Raw genomic sequence first — 20,583 nt, 5'->3', positions numbered from 1 at the left:
GGAATGCTAAGCATTACAATGACTGAAGAAATTAACTACAACTTCTGCCCTAGTTGCCCTATCCCTATATTCTAATATTCAGAAATGATGTAAAACAAATGTAGAAGCAAATGTAGAGCAGAATGGCTAAAGAAAAAAAATAATCAATGTTTCAGAATGGCCAAGTCACAGTCTAAACCCTAAATAACAAAACATGTTATATAAGCATTTGAAATAAAAACCTTTGTAAATTACTGAGTTAAAGTAGAACATCCTTGTACAACAAACTACTTAACAAAGAAAACATTACACTTTCTGCAACTAGAAAAGGCAGACATTGCTAGGAACATTAGAAGATACAGGACAAGCATTACAATTTGTCATTATTTTTTATTTGGGATCCCTTTATCTGCTTAAAATCTGCTTAAAATTAGAAAAAGATATGATAACAATGAATAAAAAAATAAAAAGATATTCAGAAAATCCAAAACTAAGAATTTCATTTTTGGAATTCATTAATTTGCATTTTACCATTTTAACATAATATTAATAGTATAAATAATTTAGATTCATATGAAACAACTTCTACCTGTCTGGAAAATAAAAGGCTTACAATTTTATGAGGAATGAAAGGAAATCCCTTTCAAAGATTTTACTTAGTGTAGGCGTACACATGTAGGTTTAGTGGCTGTTAGAAAAGTAGCGATTACTGTCTGAGATGTTAACATGAAGATGGGGGGCAGGCACAAAAATTAAAAGGAGTGATTCATCTCTAAATTGTTCCTTAAATATCTCACTTCTTAAACAGGCATCTGCTTACATTTTGTTTTGAAAAAAACCCTAAAATGAAACCTTGACACTGAACATTTATTTTTTAAGAAAGAAAAATTCTCATAGAACTCTTCTGAAAATATATGGTGTCAAGATAATGTCCCCTGATTGTTCTGTCCAAATACATTGGTATCACACAGTTCAACATGTATTTAAGCATTATGCTTCACTATTGAACGTCAACAGCAAGTTACACTGACAACATAATATGCAACACTTTGCTTCTGTATGAGCCAATGATTATAAGTCATAGAAACTGTTAGTTATCAAGTAAAGTAGATAAAGTTGCAGGAGCAATTTGATGTAAATAGTGAAGAAGATATTTTAATTGGCCTGGTTTGCTACTGTGAGCTTTTGTTTCATTTCCCTGGCCAGCGGACATCCACTGTACATAGCATATCAATTTTAAAGTTAACTTAGGGTTTAGTTTGGTGTGAGATGCATTTTAAAATATGTTATCCTAGCCTACTATTTAACATGCTTAACATTCAGTTTAAACAAGAGCCTTGCTTCTGCTCACTGTAAATTAGGTATGCAGATGAATAGCCATTGCTGTTTCAGGATTTGCTGAGGTTCAGTGTTAGATTAGGCCCAGCTGTTTAAAAGCTAGGGTTAATATTTATGGATAATTTACAAGATGCAACACATGATTGGGGCTCAGGTTCTCTTGTCAGAATCAAATTAAACATGTTAAATGTTCACTCACGCACTGATCCTCCTGGCCAGAAACTGTTTTTAATGCATTGACTATGTATGGTGAAAACCTTCTATTACATTTGAGATTTTTCATTCCAGCACTATTGCAGATCAGTGTTAACTAGTCAGTTAGCTTACACCATTGTTCACACTTCTTTTGTGGAATTTTACTCCAGGAAAAAGCCTCAGTGAACAAATTCCACATTTAAATGATCAGTTCTGTTTATTCACAGTATTCATAATTATCATGGCTTTTGCACAGTTATTTTATGTTTCTTTACAGTTGCAAATAGAGTGTCTCTCTGATAAGTTTTAAAATTTAAAACTGAAAGCTTTCTTGTATTGTTAGAAGAAATAAAAATAGCATATATTATCATCTATTGTGCACATAAGTATTATAGTAATGCTTACTTGTAGAATGCTTGGTTTTCTACCCCACACTTCCAAAGATGTTTGCATGCAGCTGGTGTGGAGGTATGGAAAGTCAGCACTAGTTTCTTCTGAAAAAAACAATAAAAAAAATTTAGCATCCAATATTTAAACTTTTATGTGAAATGTATATACTCTAAGGTCAAACACAAACCACCAAAGACACATGCTTATTCTCTTTCATAACCAAAGTGCTCTAAGTAGCTGACGCTAGCACACTCATGCAATCTCTCTATGATTTAACAAGTATTTTAATTTTATTTATTACACATTATTAAACACAGCTTAGTGTGCAAGAAGAGAAGCATTCAAAGTGTGTTCATGCATATGGATTGGACAGCACTACCTGCAAAACTGCAAAGTACCTCACACATAACCTTTAATTTTTCTTTTCTAAGAAGCAGCACAATTATTATAATCTAATTTTACACTTAAATAACAAAGAAAAAATGAAATAATGTCCTTGTGCAGAAAGTCTGATATAAATGGTAAAATGATATTTCGTCAGTATATCAAACTTTTATTATTTATTTAATCAATGAAGATGTGCTATCTCTGTGTCAAAAGTAATATTTACAACACTCTCCAACAACAGCATTGTCACAATTTACATGCTATGGAAACAGCCCTATAAAAATCATGGTATTACTTAGTCCAGAAATCGCTAGGTTGAAGCCTAAATATCACTAACTTTTGACTGCTGTGTCTTTCTTTTACTTCAACAAAATTCAGAAACCAACTGAAATATGGCCCAATCTGTAGCCCGCTGTCATGATGCAGGCTACACAACTCATTGCCCAGCACAGTGCCACATCATAGTACAAAAATAGTGCCAATCACAACATCACTGATAAAACAAATGAAAAACAACACGGAATAAAATGTGACTTATTAAGTCCCAACACTCCTGGGTTTACATAAGCACATTACAGCTGCAGGAAAGCTGTCACAGCATTACAGATTCAGTCATTAAGTCCAAAGCAGCTGAAAGAATCATTGTAAGTGGCACCAGAACTAGCGCCAACGTGGTTCTAAAAGTTTAGTCCACTGCTGAAGTTAAAACACCTTCAAAGACAACAGAAAGGCTATAAAAAATACAAAATAAAAAGAAATACATGTGTAGAAATGCACATCCTGTAGTAACTTGTAGTCTGCAGTCCTTTGGCTGCTAAAAAACAACAGTTACATTACAGTATTTTTAAGTTTTAAGCTACGTGATATAAAAAAAGTTGATGAAAGAGGAAAACAAAAGCACTTTGGTCAGCATTATAAATGTATAGTACTGGAAAACAGAAAATGGGCAATTCCAACTTCTGATTTTTGTTGATAGGAAATAAGTCAACTCTTAATCTATTTGTTAATTTAAAGCTGGTGGTACTTGGGTAACTGAGATCAGGATATTACCAAATTAACATTGTACATTTTGGCACAGACCTATAGTACTATTCAGATTCTAAATGACATACTGCCAACCATCCATCCATTTTCTAACCCGCTGAATCCGAACACAGGGTCACGGGGTCTGCTGGAGCCAATCCCAGCCAACACAATGCACAAGGTAGGAAACAATCCTGGGCAGGGTGCCAACCCACCGCAGGACACACACAAACACACCCACACACCAAGCACACACTAAGGCCAATTTAGAATCGCCAATCCACCTAACCTGCATGTTTTTGGACTGTGGGAGGAAACCGGAGCGCCCAGAGGAAACCCACGCAGACACGGGGAGAACATGCAAACTCCACACAGGGAGGACCCGGGAAGCGAACCCGGGTCTCCTAACTGCGAGGCAGCAGTGCTACCACTGCGCCACCGTGCCGCCTACTGCCAACCATCCATTCATTAATGTTTTTACCTGCTTAGTCCAATTCATGATCGGATGATGAAATGAAGGAAACATTTTAAAGAATTTCAAGTTACTACGGGTAACATTGTTCATTTCTTTTAATTAGATTGAGCCCATTTTATCTGAAGTCTTCCTGTTCTGCATTTTCTTTTGGCAATGATTGGACAGCAAGGTAAAGAGGTTAGAGTAGACCTCCTCCCTCAGAATGCTTTGTTTTGAATCCAGCTAAATTTATGATTTTTTTTTCACATTGCTGATTCATACTTTTCTTGCTCATGCAAATAAAACTGAAGTAACACAGAAATTCAACCTCCCAAGCTCTGCCAATATTACAATCAAAAAAGTGAGATATGTGAAGCCAGTGACAAATTGAGTTTGCTAAATGCTTTAACTTATTTAACATGATGCTGACTACTGAATACAATGAAAATGCCCCAAACGTAAACGTAAAGTATTGATAAGAAACTACTAAAGGGATGCTACTTTGGATGAAAAAGGAAATAGGTAAGAGGATGAAAAAGATAGATAGAAAAGATTAATGTTTTAGGTGGTTATGGAGTAAATAGGGAATAATGTTTGGGATAATGTAACAGGAAGGGTGGGCAAAGAGACTTTAATGGAATGTGGAGATAATACATTTAAAGTAATTGTTTAATCCTTGTGTAGTAAAATATGTAAGCAGCAGTGCTGATGTAAAAATATTCCGCTGTACTTTGTATATTTTAGTTGGTATTGTTAATGGAGAAAGAAAAAAATTCCTTACAACAGCTCGGTCTTGGGGTGAGATTGTGTTTTGTGTGGAGTCTATAAATACCTTTGTTTACATAGGTGTATTCCAAGGAACCCAGCTCCCTCCAGACATTTAAAGACAGTGTCATGTTTATTGGTGAGACTATGACAATGCTGGCTATGTAAGAGACTGATGTATCATATGCACCTTTTTTTTGTGTTTTGTGCGTTAACGCCACTATAAATACCAAAGAAATTATATCAGGTATTTCATTTTGATTTTCCATCCATGTTAAAAATAAAATTTTCCTGTAAATGATGTGTAACATATTTCTGTAATTATAATATGTAAGATATGTAATTATAATTCATTCTTAAAATATATCATATTTCACAATGACTCTTCTAAGGAGGAAGCACGTTCAGAAAATCGATGCATGCATGTATGCATATAGAGTGTCATACATGTGCGAATAGAAGGACGTTGTATGGACCAAGCAAAGGTAATTCCACACCAGGGCAGGGGGTGGCGGGGTGCACTAAACCTTCTCCTGTTATCTCTGCAGACCAGCCGCGGCAAAACCTGTCTGATTCAGAGCAGATGATGTCCCTTCCAGTTCCGGCGCCCAGAAGAACGTTACTTCTGGCACACAAACTGACATCAGAAAAACATCACTTCCGGCTCCCTTACGTCACTTCCTGCCTGATCCTTTAAAGCCACCATATTTGCAAACCCTCAGCAGTTCTGTTTTCGACTCCGTACTGAGAACATCTCTGTACTGTTTAAAAGCCTTTTGCAGCCAGGAATAATATACGGGTGGCTGCCCCAAACCTTTTAAAGTGTGTCGAGTCTATTCCTTTTACAAGAGATACAATATAAGGCTACAATGAAAGCATAATGCAACAAATAACCTAAAATTCATATTTTCACAGAGGGAAAATAATTTTTATTTTTTGTTCAAAACAAAATTCTTCTTGCTGAGCTTGTTGTTTATATTATATGATAACACACAATGACTGAAAAGTGTAATTAATTATGGCATTCACACCCTTCAATCAATGAACATTATGTACGGTAGCACATAACAGAATGCTTGCTGTCTGGCTTGTTCTCTTGAAAAATAAAATAATAATGATTTTGTAGTGAATTACAATTATTATTTCCAGAAGAAAGCACTTTGTCTGTAGTAGACCATTAGCTCATTCGGGTGAATTATTTCCCCTTTACATTTATTATCCATTAAGGCTGACATGACATAAAGCAGGGGGTGAGAGAACGCTTCCTAATAATTTTAACAAGAACAGATTAAAATAAATTATCACTGAGTAATCTAAAAAAGAGTTAGCTATAATCACCCAGAAATTACTTTTTATGTAAGGACACCTGAATCTGTCAAAATCACAAAAAGACATGCACTGCAAGGTATGAATTTAATTTATTTCAGCACTAGAGTTGAATTTTAGATTTCATTTTACTTAAAGTTACTTTTCAAATTCATCTTCAAACAGGAAAAAGCAAGGTGGCTTTAAATGTGATGTATTAAACAATTGTATCAGTCTGTCCTTCCATTCATTCTTTATACCCATCCTAATAAATTCTGTGGCAGAAATCAAGCCTTCAAAAGGGAACAGTTCATTACAAGGGGCTCTCACACTCGTACACATTCACAAAGGGCAAGTTTAGAGTTCCAATAGAGAACAGTCCTACTTGAATTGAAAGCTACCAAAAAAGGCAAGAAGGATAATTTAGGGAAGCATTTAGGAAGGAATTCAGAAATGTTTGTTTTATACATAAATTATAACAAGTTAGCTTTTAAGTGAAGGGAACATAGCACATGCAGGATAGAAATTATGATGATGATGATGATCATCATCATAATACATAATATGAAGTATCCATAAAATTAGATGTTACAGGACTGGTTAAGGAATAACAGCACCTCTAAAAATGTACTGTTGAGTGATCTAAATGAAACTGATTGATGACGAACTTAAGCCTGAGGCAAAATAAGGTTAAACAGGGGAATCAAACTTTAGTAAGGCAGTTCACTTGTTTTTCTAATAAACAAATTTTACTCATTTTGGATGATCCTGACATGACATTATCATAATAGTCAGACTCCTTTTAAATTAGGTGGACCCTTGATCTTGGTCGGGTATCCCAAACATAACTAAAAATGCTATTCCAGAGTGGGAATGTAAGGCTTGTGGCCTAAGAAGGGAAATATGTATGATTATAGTCTGGAAAACATTAGCATTTCTCAGTATGGCTATTGTGCACCTCGTAATAGACAGTCAGACCATCCAGAGTTGGTTCCTGCCTCTTGTCTCATGCTGCTGCCATTAAGGAAATGGACTGATGGGTGAATGGATGTTTTTGTTTCATGCACATAAACTATTTCATCTGGCACACTGATTTGCCACATGCACATTCCCAGTAATGAGTGTAAGCTTTTATAAAGCATTACACAAATTCCCTATTGGCATTTCCCAAACAGTTTTTCTCAATAATCTCTTTTCAAAAATATTATATATAGCTACAGTTTGCAAATTTTCTAGTCTGAATAAGATTGAGTCTTAAATTATCAAAACTAGAAGCAGTTTTGAAGAATACAAGCTAAATAAATTAATTAGTAAATTTTCTTTAGTATGCTTAAAATTAGTTTGGCAATAAAAGAATAGGATATTTATAAAATAATACACAGTGGAAATGATATCTCATTAAAACAGGGATCTAATTCAAAATAAAATTGTGAACATGCAAAATTATTATTCTATTTGTTCAGTGCAGAAACAAATCTGTTTAGAAAAAAAAATCCATTTTATGAAAAGACGCTGTGCAGAGAAAAAGAAAAATGTGGCTGTGGATTGGCTAGCTATCAGATGAAAAATATCTGTGACCCACCAGTCTGTTACAGTGAATCCTGCCCTTGAAAGAGATCTGCAATATAAATCAATTATTTATTTTACAATGTTAATTAAAATTATGTAAAAACTTAAAGGAAATGTAAATTCTTAATTAATTGTAATGCACAATATAATTCTATTCAGCAGAAGGTGTGCTACACTAATTAAAGTAGATGTTAATATGCTATTAACAACTTACAATTTCAGTGGACATTTAAATCCCACCTCTCCCAGAGGGACCTTTTAAAAAAACTTAATATGACCATACAGTACACACTTGGAAAATTAATAGAAATGAGAAACATTCATAAAATAACCTGAACGTTTCTAAATATTACTGTTCATAACAACCACAATAAGTAAAATTTTTTAAATGTACTCAGACAAGATGCTGGATTACAAAGGACTTGTAAGTAAATTCTCAGTTTAATTAAGCATCTCTGAACATGTAAGTTTAACATTACTACTAAACAGAAACAAACATTCAATGCAATTCAGAAAATCTTATTATGAAGTAATTCCTTTATTTATTAAGAACAATACAGCAATAACTTACTGTAACAAACATTGATTTCAGTAAATGAAAGATATCTTTATGACCAAGCATATTTATATATACACACAATATGTAAGACAGGACTTTTGAAGAGTTTGACGATAGCCATTTTCAATAAATCTTTTTTAATAATGTGCCTTTCCAAATAAGCATTATTTTCAAGTGCATTAAAATGCAAAGAGCATCAGTAGTTAATATACTTAGAGATATAAACTTATCTATACAGTATTTCAGTGGGTGACACAAAGGCATACTGGGTACTACTGCTGCCTCAAGGAGCTTGAACCCCAATTTTCCTGGTGGGCTGCCTCCTATTTGAACTTTGTAGGATTTTCTTTTATCTTTAAGGCTTCTACTGGATCATACTACATTATGATGGTAGGCATGAACACTAGTTGGTCATTCAGACCAATAATGTGTATTGCTTTAAATAAAGTAGGCTGAGAGATGACTGTTAATATTGGCAACATGTTTAATGTGAGCGAAAAGAGAGTCACAGGTTGAGCCCCTAGTATAATTTAGGCAGGATAAGGAAGAAAACTGTGACAGCGAGGAAATTACTTTTAGATTGTAAATTAAAAGAACTGTAAGCAGACAAGTTACCCCAAGCTTCTGATACACAAAAGATTTATATTTTTGGTTATGTTTCCACTTGGTTTTTGTTTTATTTCTGTGAATAACATGTATAAATACTTCATTTAAAATATAAAAGAAACTCGCCAATATAAGCCCAATAGGACTGCAGGGTTTCTTTTGTTTTCCATATTAATTTGTATTGTTTCTTACTGATACCTGTCTTGTGTTTAAGGAAAATAAGACATGACACTTTTGATATCACTGATGCATTATTCTGGGTTGAAGAGGTCCTTTGGCATTCTTTCTTCTCCCTTATCAACCTTAATAAGGCTTCAGGAAATGTTTGTTGCTACTTTTTACTAAATAAAGGAGTTTGCATATTTTTTCCAGCCTGGGCTGTGAATGGCTAAACAATGTGTTTGGTATTGGCAAGAAGAAGTCCAATTGTTTGGTATTTATTAATATAAGACTGTATTTATATAATATTATGACCACATTGGTAGATGTAATTAATTAAATATTTGCAAAGAGTTCACTTTTTCTTGCATTGTATATTAATATAACAGAAAAATATAAAGTGTTGGCCTTTTCAGAAAGCAGAAGAAAACAAAAACTTCCATTGAAGCATGTTGTGTAGAAATAAAGTCTCTGTGGACCAAAAATACTATGTAATATGCAATGTTAAAGTTAAATCTTGCCCACTTAAGTTGTATGGTTACCCATCCCATCTAATAGATCACCTGAAGCACTGCCCTATATAAAGATGTGTCTGGTTTAGAATTATAAAACTTTTTTCTCACTCAAAAATTATGCAGAATTGGATAAAAAGAAAACATGGTTTGTTAGGAAGACTCTTTCTTCAAATAGCAGTATTAAGAAATCAAAATTTGTCATTGTAGTTTTCAATGGAAAAAAGATCTGCTTCTTTTTACCAGATACACAATTTTACAATAATCCAACTCCATAGACTGAAAGAATGGGAAATTAACAGGCAACAGAATTTCTGCCTTGTAGTATATTTTATACAAGCCTTAAAAATGTTTACCTCTTTTTGAATGCCTATCACATAAAATGTCTTTCCTTCAAACTTCAGTTTGCTGACATCAGCCCTGGAATAAAATGAAAAGAATGTAGTGATCCATGATATGAAAGCAAAACCTTTTTCAGTCATTATTCCAAGTGTATGTCTTCTGTACCAAGTTAATTTCAAATACTTTTAATCATTTAAACAAAAATTGATATAAATTTTATATATAGCATATGTCACAGTCAAAATATAAAATCCATCTTCCAGCACAACTGGAAGGAAAAATAATTAGGTAAGCCTAATCTTACAGTATTATCTAATATAGCTTAACCACAATGAACTTACTCTATCTGAAAAATATTTTTTAAATATAGATTTTAAAATATTTTTTAAAGTATTGTGTTGCAAGAAATTACACAATTTAAATTAGTAATTTACATTAAAAACAAAGATGTTAGAAGAAATTAGTAAATTCAAAATATTCAGCACAACTACAGTAAGTGCTTACACGAACTGTAACATTCATAAAAATACCTCCTAAAATTACTGTGTATCTTTATTGGAAAAGCATAATGCTTAACTGCTCACTTTCAAAGCAGCAAGACCAAGAATACAAATTTTTAACTCTAAAGTAAGGTGGCTAAGTGTCTTCTGTGTGGAGTTTATAATGCTCCCTAATGTTTCCTTTCATGGTCTAAGCTATACCAGTTGATTGCTATGAAAAAGTACAATTTTAACTGCATTCCAAAAAATCAGCAAACAGATTAAAATAAACCTGTCCAAATTACTTTTTGGAAACAGTTTTTCTTTTTACTCTGTTGTTATTCATTGGAATACTGTGTTTTGTGGCATTTCTTACTATTTGCTGATATAGAAAACATTCTTTTTACTTTGAAAACTTCAGAAAAAGATTGTTTACTCTGTATACTATACTGGGTTATGATCACTTTAGTTAACACTTTGCTTTTTTATATTTTTATTGCTTTTAATTAGAAACAGATAACATTCCATAGTCAAGTCAAATTTAACATATCAAAACAAAATTCAACCCTCACAGAAGAGAAAGAGAGAGAAGCCAGCAACCAAAGCTACTCTATAAAAGGAGCAAGAAAAGAAGGATTTCCTTTTCCCAAAATGGAAGCTTATTCTAAAATGTTCCTGTAATTTTGCCATATTTTAAAAATGTTTTGAACAGATCCTCTAAGGGAGAATTTGATTTTTTTTTCAATTTTGAGAAGGATAGAACATTGGTTACCCACTGACTTAAGAGTGGTGGGGTGAGATTCTTCCAGTTGAGCAAGATAAGTCTACATGGCAGTAGTGTAGTAAAGGAAATTACAGTTTGTTTGTCCTTCTCCACTTTAAGGCCTTCTGGGAGTACACCAAATACAGCTGTTAATGAGTTAGGAGTGATTGTGAAACCAAGGTGATCTGTCCAAAATATTGTTAATTTGGTGCACACACCCAGAACATGTGGCCCAGTGAGGCTGGAGCTAGACTGCAACATTCACAGGTTGAATCTTGCCCTGGAAACATTTTGGACAATTTTAAATGAGATAAATATGCTTGATAAAAGATTTTAAGTTGAATGACTGAATACTTTGCGCATATGGAGTTTGACTGTATTCTGTGCGTCCTTGCTTTACACTTCTTTTTTGAAATATTAAGTGACAGATCCTTTCTCCAATGTATTCTAGGGTAATTAAACATGTGAGAACACGGTGCCGCAGCGAGGAGTTGGAGCTCCGTTCACGGATTGTTCCTGCCTTGCGATGTATTGTTGCTGGGGCTGGCGCGATACTGGAAGGATAGATGGATAGAATAATTAAACATGTACTACAAAGGTATTTCGATGTTCCTTAAACGTTTTGAAGAATCGGCGTTCTAAGCTTACAGATGGCTTAACGTCTATTACAGAGCTAACTGTTTGGCGATTGGGTATTTGGAGAAAGAAAAGTAAGGACAGGAATTGAGGGTTAGTACGTTTGAAAGAGACAGTACTGCTGCAATAAATTATTTCATCGAAGGTCACGCACGGCGCAGAAAGAATCTTGCGTGAGGTAGGAACAATCTGTGGACAGGGCGCCAGCTTGTCGTTATCACTGTGCCACCGTATTCCCATGTTTAATAACATGCTTTAACTCCCATCATCATGAAAATGATATCAAGTATACATCTTAGTAGTTTAATTATTCAGAGAGCTGTAATATCATGAATGTAATGGATTTGTGTCCTGTCCGAGGAAGAGAAATCCCATTTAAGAAACACGTAGTGATTCACACACATAGAGCACATAGAAGATCAAATACAAAACAAAGCATGTAATGTGCTACTTTAGTTACGATGGGATTTGAGAAACTAGTAAATTAAACGATTTTAAGATGAAGTTTATGATGTTCTACTTTAATGACAAAATAAACTACGTGATTAAAGTGGAAATTTCGAGATTAAGGTTGACATTTCATGCTTTTTTCCCACTATGTGCCTATTTTTTTTTCTCTGTACCCTAATAAGCTTTCATATGACACTCAGATGGTGGGCTACGACTCACCTTTTCACGGCGACTTTGATATCTGACAACTTTTTTTTTATTTCGGGAACTGTGCGACTTTGTGAACTTGAGCTTTTGACTTTCTCCGACACTCTGTCACTCGATCAACTTCCTTTTGTTGATTATATCACTGTTTAAACCAACAAATAGTAAGTTTTTCCTTGCCTCCACTTGGTATTCGCTGAAATTCTTCTATTTCCCCCCGTGCTTTTGCCATTGTCTTTTCACAGAAGGCTGAGCTTAAGGGCTATATATATTGATTTTCATAATCAAAGAGGCGTAATTCTGGGAGGAGTTGGGGTGGGACAGCAGGCGTGTGCACGTGCATTACTTTTCACGCTGACTGGGATTTATGTAGCGGAAGAACATGGAAGTCAGCGTTCACACAGATTTATGCATCTGGATTTTTTTGTGCGTACGAACATTTTCGCTTTTGTCCATACGCCATGTTATAGTTTGAATTCTACGCACGCCGTTATACATGAGGCCCCAGGTCTTTATCTCTCTATTATAAAAAAAAAATCTTGGGAGGGAAGATACCACAAATAGATACTTTTAGTGCAGAGGAACTGGAAAACCTCTGGCGCTATCGGAATTACTAGATGCTATAAAGTCACTTCAGAGCGGGAAAGCAGCAGCCCCTGATGGCTACCATGTTGAATTTTATAAGATATTGTCCACTCAGCTAGCTCCCTTCTTATTAGCAACATTTACAGAAGCTAAAGACAATCAAATTCTACCTCAAGCTTTTTGCCAAGCATTAATCAGTCTTTCCTAAACAAAATAAGGACTTATTACAATGTACATCATACAGACCAATTTCACTTCTGAATAATGATGTTAAGATATTCTCCAAAGTCCTAGCTAGAAGGATGGAGAAAGTGCTGCCTTCGGTAATATCACAAGATCAAACTGGATTTATTAAAGGCTGACACTTATCTTCCAATCTTCGACGCCTGTTTAATGTAATATATTCACCTGCAAAGTCAAACACCCCAGAGATAGTTGGATGCAGAAAAAGCATTTGATATGATTGAATGTAACTACCTTTTCACTATATTAGAGAAATTTGGGTTTGGCCTGAACATTTGTGCATGGATCAAACTACTGTATACCAATCCAGAAGCTTCAGTTTGTATTAACAACATTTGTTCAGACTACTTTAAACTAGAATGTGTTACCAGACAAGGATGCCCCTCGTCACCACTGCTATTTGCAATCGCCATTGAACCACTGGCTGTTCACTGTTGAAATGCTTATCAGATAAAAGGGATTATCAGAAAAGGACTTGAACAGAAAATTTCTCTATATGCAGATGATATGGTACTGTATATATCAGACCCACAAAATACTGTGCCTGCAGTCTTAACAGCACTTACAGAATTTCAAAAGATCTCTGGTCTCAGAATTAATTTGAATAAAAGTGTGCTCTTTCCAGTGAATTCTCAAGCATACAATATTAGATTGGACACCTTCCCTTTTATTATTGCAGATCAGTTTAAATACCTAGGGGTAAATATCACAAGTAAACATAAAGCTCTTTATCAACAAAACTTCACCGTCTGTATGGAAAAAATTAAGCAAGACTTGCACAGATGGTCAACCCTTCATCTCACTCTAGCTGGAAGAATTAACGTTGTTAAGATGAATATCCTTCCTAAGCTTCTCTTTTTATTTCAAAACATTCCAATATACATCAATAAATAATTTTTAAGCAATTAGATTCAACCATAACCTCATTTATTTGGAACTTAAAACATCCACGTATCCAAACAGTAACCCTACAAAGACCTAAGGCAGAAGGTGGCATGGCTCTACCTAACTTTCAGTTTTATTACTGGGCAGCAAACATACAAGATATAAAAACCTGGACACAAATACATGAACATACACAGGCTTAGTCCGCAATAGAAATAAAATCCTGCAGTACTTCTTTATATTCCCTGCTTTGTGCCTCAATAAATGCAAGTTATCGGCAATATACTAACAGCCGAATTGTGCTTCACTCACTCAGAATATGGAACCAATATAGAAAGCATTTTAAGATGGAGAATCTTTTATCTGTGGCACCTCTGCATGAGAACCACCTTTTTCCACCCTCGCAAACATATGCAGTTTTTAATATCTGGAAAACATTTGGGATTAAATTGCTTAGAGATCTTTATACAGACAACATCTTTGCATCCTATGAACAATTACATTCCAAATTTAACTTTCCAGCAACACATTTCTTTCACTATCTTCAAATTAGAAAGTTTGTTAAACAGAACCTGCTCGATTTTCCTCATCTCCCACCTTCCTCTATGCTGGAAAAAATATTGCTCAGTTTCCAGGAATCAGACAGCATTTCTGCAATATATAATTATTTTACAGTCCCTCCGTTTCAAAGATCCAAGAGGACAATGGGAAAAGGATTTCTCACTCAACATATCAGAAAAGGAGTGGAAAGTAGCAATGCAGAGAATTCACTCGAGCTCCATATGCGCAAAGCATACAACTATTCAACTCAAAATTATATATCGAGCACATCTGTCTCGCTTAAAACTGTCCAAATTGTTTCCAGGGCAAGATCCAACCTGCGAACGCTGCAATCAAGTTACAGCCTCACTGGGTCACATGTTTTGGGCCTGCACCAAATTAACATCATTCTGGACAAAAATTTTTAAGAGCCTTTCAGACAGCCTTGGTGTCACAATCCCTCCTAACCCATTAACAGCTGTGTTTGGTGTTCTTCCAGATGGGCTTTAATGGTAGAAGGACAAACAAACGGTGATTGCCTTTACTACACTATTGGCACACAGACTTATTTTGCTAAACTGGAAGAATCCTAACTCTCCTCTTTTAAGTCAGTGGGTAACTGATGTTTTATATTATTTGAAATTTGAAAAAATCAAATTCTCAGTTAGAGGATCTGTGCACAACTTTTTTAAAACCTGGCAGGATCTAATCAATAATATTTTAGAATAAGCTCTTAAAGCACTGAGGAAGTAAATTCTCTTCCCATTTCTTTTTCTTCTCCATCTATCTTTATCCGCCTATTAAACTCATCAATTTATTTATTTTTACTAGCTTTAAGTTTTACTCTGTTGGCTATGCTCTCTTTCTCAGAGGTGGGGGTTGATTTGTTTTCAATCCTATTTTTTGTAAAAATTGATCTATTTGTATGGAATGATTGCAATAAAATCCATCCATCCATCCATTATCCAACCCGCTATACCCTAACTACAGGGTCACGGGAGCCAATCCCAGCCAACACAGGGCACAAGGCAGGAAACAAACCCCAGGCAGGGTGTGAGCCCACCGCAGGGCACATACACACACACCAAGCACACACTAGGGCCAATTTAGAATCGCCAATCCACCTAACCTGCATGTCTTTGGACTGTGTGAGGAAACCGGAGCACCCGGAGGAAACCCACGCAGACATGGGGAGTACATGTAAACTCCACGCAAGGGAGGACCCAGGAAGTGAACCCAGGTCTCCTAACTGCGAGGCAGCAGCGCTACCACTGCACCACCGTGCCGCCCTACAATAAAATCAATAAAAGTTAAAAAAAAAAAAAATCTTGGGAGGGAGACTAGGGAAACGAGGGAGACGAGACATGATCTTCTCGGAAGACAATCTGACGTCCTGCAAGAGACACTTTAACGTCACATGAGACAAGGCAGTGATACAACATTTAAAACAAGTTCACGGACATCTAACCTAGCAGTTGTTGGAATGCTTTTGGCAGAGACAATTGATCTTAAAACGAGAAGCAACAAACAGAACACGCAGCTTGCCAACAGCAGCAGCAGCAGCAAGCCCCCCTTTATAATGCGAGTGGCAGAGACGCGAAGTGGCAAAAGGACAGCTGCTGTACATGCTTTTAAATGATCAACGCGCAGCACGACAAACATAACAGGCAGCTTGCTAGCAGTAGCAGCAAGACAACATGATCCGACGGCATCTCCTTAGCGTGCGGTCAGCTGCCCCCTGCCCCCCACCCCCTTCCCTTCACAACGCAAGCAGCATTATACAGTGCATCCGTAAAGTATTCACAGCGCATCACTTTTTCCACATTTTGTCATGTTACAGCCTTATTCCAAAATGGATTAAATTCATTTTTTTTCCTCAGAATTCTACACACAACACCCCATAATGACAACGTGAAAAAAGTTTACTTTGAGATTTTTGCAAATTTATTAAGAATAAACAAATTGAGAAAGCACATGTACATAAGTATTCACAGCCTTTGCCATGAAGCTCAAAATTGAGCTCAGGTGCATCCTGTTTCCCCTGATCATCCTTGAGATGTTTCTGCAGCTTAATTGGAGTCCACCTGTGGTAAATTCAGTTGATTGGACATGATTTGGAAAGGCACACACCTGTCTATATAAGGTCCCACTGTTGACAGTTCATGTCAGAGCACAAACCAAGCATGAAGTCAAAGGAATTGTCTGTAGACCTCCGAGACAGGATTATCTTGAGGCACATATCTGGGGAAGGTTACAGAAAAATTTCTGCTGCTTTTAAGGTCCCAATGAGCACAGTGGCCTACATCATCCGTAAGTGGAAGAAGTTTGAAACCACCAGGACTCTTCCTAGAGCTGGCCGGCCATCTAAACTGAGCGATTGGGGGAGAAGGGCCTTAGTCAGGGAGGTGACCAAGAACCGATGGTCTCTCAGTCAGAGCTCCAGAGGTCCTCTGTGGAGAGAGGAGAACCTTCCAGAAGAACAACCATCTCTGCAGCAATCCACCAATCAGGCCTGTATGGTAGAGTGGCCAGACGGAAGCCACTCCTTAGTAAAAGGCACATGGCAGCCTACCTGGAATTTGGCAAAAAGCACCTGAAGGGCTCTCAGACCATGAGAAAGAAAATTCTCTGGTCTGATGAGACAAAGATTGAACTCTTTGGTGTGAATGCCAGGCGTTACGTTTGGAGGAAACCAGGCACAGCTCATCACCAGGCCAATACCATCCCTACAGTGCAGCATGGTGGTGGCAGCATCATGCTGTGGGGATGTTTTTCAGTGGCAGGGACTGGGGGATTAGTCAAGATAAAGGGAAAGATGACTGCAGCAACGTACAGAGACATCCTGGATGAAAACCTGCTCCAGAGTGCTCTTGACCTCAGACTGGGGCGACGGTTCATCTTTCAGCAGGGCAATGACCCTAAGCACACAGCCAAGACATCAAAGGAGTGGCTTCAGGACAACTCTGTGAATGTCCTTGAGTGGCCCAGCCAGAGCCCAGACTTGAATCCGATTGAACATCTCTGGAGAGATCTTAAAATGGCTGTGCACCGACGCTTCCCATCCAACCTGATGGAGCTTGAGAGGTGCTGCAAAGAGGAATGGGCAAAACTGGCCAAGGATAGGTGTGCCAAGCTTGTGGCATCATATTCAACAAGACTTGAGGCTGTAATTGCTGCCAAAGGTGCATCGAGAAAGTACTGAGCAAAGGCTGTGAATACTTATGTACATGTGATTTCTCAGTTTTTTTATTTTTAAATTTGCAAAAACCTCAAGTAAACTTTTTTCACGTTGTCATTATGGGGTGTTGTGTGCAGAATTCTGAGGAAAAAAATTAATTTAATCCATTTTGGAATAAGGCTGTAACATAACAAAAGGTGGAAAAAGTGATGCGCTGTGAATATTTTCTGGATGCACTGTAAGTCTAAAATACCTACACAATAACTATAATCATAATAAACGAACAATAAAACAGCGGAGAAGCCGTGGATTAAATAAAAAGGCTGCAGTTATCAGCAGGGAGACGGGAATATCGTGGCAAAGCAAGGAAGGGAATGAAGAGCCCGGAGCGACGGACAGCCTTATATAGGCAGGCAGCTAACTACATGGGAGGCGTGGGGATGGGGGACCCTACGCCGCCTCACATGGTGACCGAGCTGCAGGCTATGGACATATATTTGTACGTAAGTAGGATTCAGTTAGCGTTGGGAACCCACGTACCTAATTTCTTGAAGATGGGCCCATAAGTAACAAAGACCATTGGAAAGTTCAATATGGCAGCTGACAGTGGCGTCATACCACCGAAATAAGTATGTACATCGGTTTCGGTTAGCGCAGGGAAGCCGCCTACCAAATTTCGTGAAATGGGGCCATAAATAAAGTTTAACATGGCGGATGTTGTCGACCGTCATGACCGTTACACGTAGAATTTTGGTTGACAGTGGCGTCATACCACCGAAATAAGTATGTACATCGGTTTTGGTTAGTGCAGGAAAGCTGCCTACCAAATTTCATGAAGATGGGGCCATAAATAAGAAAGTTTAACATGGCGGACTTTGTCGACCGTTATGCATAGAATTTCGATGTAAGATGTAAGGAATGAGCCTGCCAAATTTCAGCCTTCTACCTACACGGGAAGTTGGAGAATTAGTGATGAGTGAGTCAGTGAAGGCTTTGCCTTTTATTAGTATAGATATACTTATTTATTTCTAGTTGTTTTTCTTTTTTTCTTGCATTTTTTCTTTAACTTCTTGTAAAGCACTTTGAACTACATGCCTTATATGAGAATGTGCTATGAAAAAACACTTTGTTGTTGTTGTTAAATACCTAGCCTTACATTCTATATGTAGTTACCACAATTTCCTTGAATTGTTGCTGTTTTAGTTTTCTTTTTTTGTGGATTCTTCAGTTCCCAGTGGTTTTCGCCCATTTCCCAAAACATGCCTATTAGGTAAGTTGACCTGGTGTGAGTGAATGTAGGTGGGTTGGTATGCCCTGCAATGAACTAGCCTATCATCTTTAAATTGTTTACTCTCATGCTCAGTTAAAAGGATAACATGCAGAAATTTCCACACATTACTTGTAAGAAAACTGGTTGGGGTTAACAAAACTGAAAGCATGTTAGTTTAAAATTTCAGCTTAAGCACATCCACGCAGTGTTTTGTCTAATTATAGGTTGTCGTTATCCTAAACATAACCACTGGGCAATTGCAATGAAAAGTAGTCTTGCTATAAGAAGGAAAAAAATGATTACCATTTTAAAAGATGAATTCTTTTATTTCCTTGGAAAACCACAAATCCAGTGGCTGTGAAACCCAGGAAAGCCGTGGACCCAGTGAAATCCTAAAGAAGAATAAAAAAAATAGTCATTCTAACACCTGTGCCTGTGCCTTAATATACTGTACACTTGTTACATGGTATGGTATACCAGATTGATTTACTGTATGTTAAATGGAGTGCTTGGCACAAAGAAATTGTGGATGAATGCCTTGCAATAATTATATGTTCTCATTTACGCTGGTTTCATAAATCATTCACAATTTAATACTGAGAACATGACATGTACAACAAGTGAGAAAGTTTGATTTTTGCTTTATTAATATACTATTTGAAAGAAAAGTGAAAATATGCCAGGAATAAAGTAAAATTTTGTTGGAAATATTTGGAATTGGAAGTTAACAAGGTAACAAAAAGAACTTGCTGAAGGTGGCAGAAATGCTAAATGATAATTAAATATATCATGAAGTAAGTTGCTGTGTGAAGCAGAAACAAACTGAAAAAATGTTAAAGCAGGAAGCAGACAAACAAGCATGACAGACTCAAATGTGAATTGTCTACAGTACTTGAAGAAAAATGACTCATCCTGATTATTACCATTGAACTTCTGGGAGTAGTTGGTAGGATTGATTAACATGCTATTTAAGACGTGTCTAGTCATGGATGTGTTTACACAACACAATGAATTTTAGAATCACTTGGAGTAATCTGTATTTTCATCAGGTGAAAGTGGAACTCAAACTGATAAGATTGGTTAAGAACATGCATTTTTAAGTGGCCTGTTCAAATCCAATGATGCAATAATCAATACATTTTGCTGATGTTCATGTTCTATAGGCTTATGCACATCTGTGATTACTCTTCAACCAATTAGCTAGTCTCGCTGAGCCAGACATATATAATATATAATCTGGAGATAACCATGAGTGACTTTTGTTTAAAACAAAACAATTGGTGGAAACTACTCTAATGTTTTGGGGGTTTTTTTCCTTCAATAGAAAAGACTTTTTGTTCACCAAGAATAAAATACTCACTCTGGGATGGCAAACTTTCTAAACCAATCCAACAACTTATGAAGGTGGCACTCAAAGTAGGGGTGCTGATCTTGAACTGCAAAGAACAATAATGCTCTCATTAACCTGATCTGACAGAGAGCAAGGTTCTGATTGTGATGTGCAGTCTACAACTGAAAAGTCTCATAAAGAGACCGATATTAAACATATAAATGTGCGTTGTATGTGCAGAGAGCACATTATGTGTATTAAAATAACATGTTGCAAGGAAAAACCTTTCTGTAATGTCAGATTACACACTGACATTCAATAACATCAATGGACTAGTGCAGGTGCCGTGCTCTCTGTTATTCACAGTTATGCTGATAGTGTAGAAGTCAATGCTATGCTTGTTTTTTTTTTTAATAATTTTATTGATTTTATTGTAA

General features: G+C 36.3%; 1 protein-coding gene across 2 annotated transcripts in view; it reads right to left on the bottom strand.

Annotated features, from left to right (window-relative positions):
* frmd3 (FERM domain containing 3) overlaps nucleotides 1–20,583 on the bottom strand; it is a 276,915-nt gene that overhangs the window by 38,905 nt on the left and 217,427 nt on the right. For both annotated transcript variants that reach the window (XM_051928615.1, XM_028802430.2), the window contains exons 8-10: nucleotides 19,120–19,208; nucleotides 9,598–9,661; nucleotides 1,918–2,006 (exon numbers count right to left, since the gene is read on the bottom strand). In XM_051928615.1, coding sequence (XP_051784575.1) covers nucleotides 1,918–2,006; nucleotides 9,598–9,661; nucleotides 19,120–19,208 — 242 coding nt within the window. The remainder of the gene's footprint in view (nucleotides 1–1,917; nucleotides 2,007–9,597; nucleotides 9,662–19,119; nucleotides 19,209–20,583) is intronic.

Source organism: Erpetoichthys calabaricus, chromosome 5 (genome assembly GCF_900747795.2).
Source record: "Erpetoichthys calabaricus chromosome 5, fErpCal1.3, whole genome shotgun sequence".
In the NCBI taxonomy this organism is placed as follows: domain Eukaryota; kingdom Metazoa; phylum Chordata; class Cladistia; order Polypteriformes; family Polypteridae; genus Erpetoichthys; species Erpetoichthys calabaricus.
This window is presented reverse-complemented; position numbering and strand designations above follow the sequence as displayed.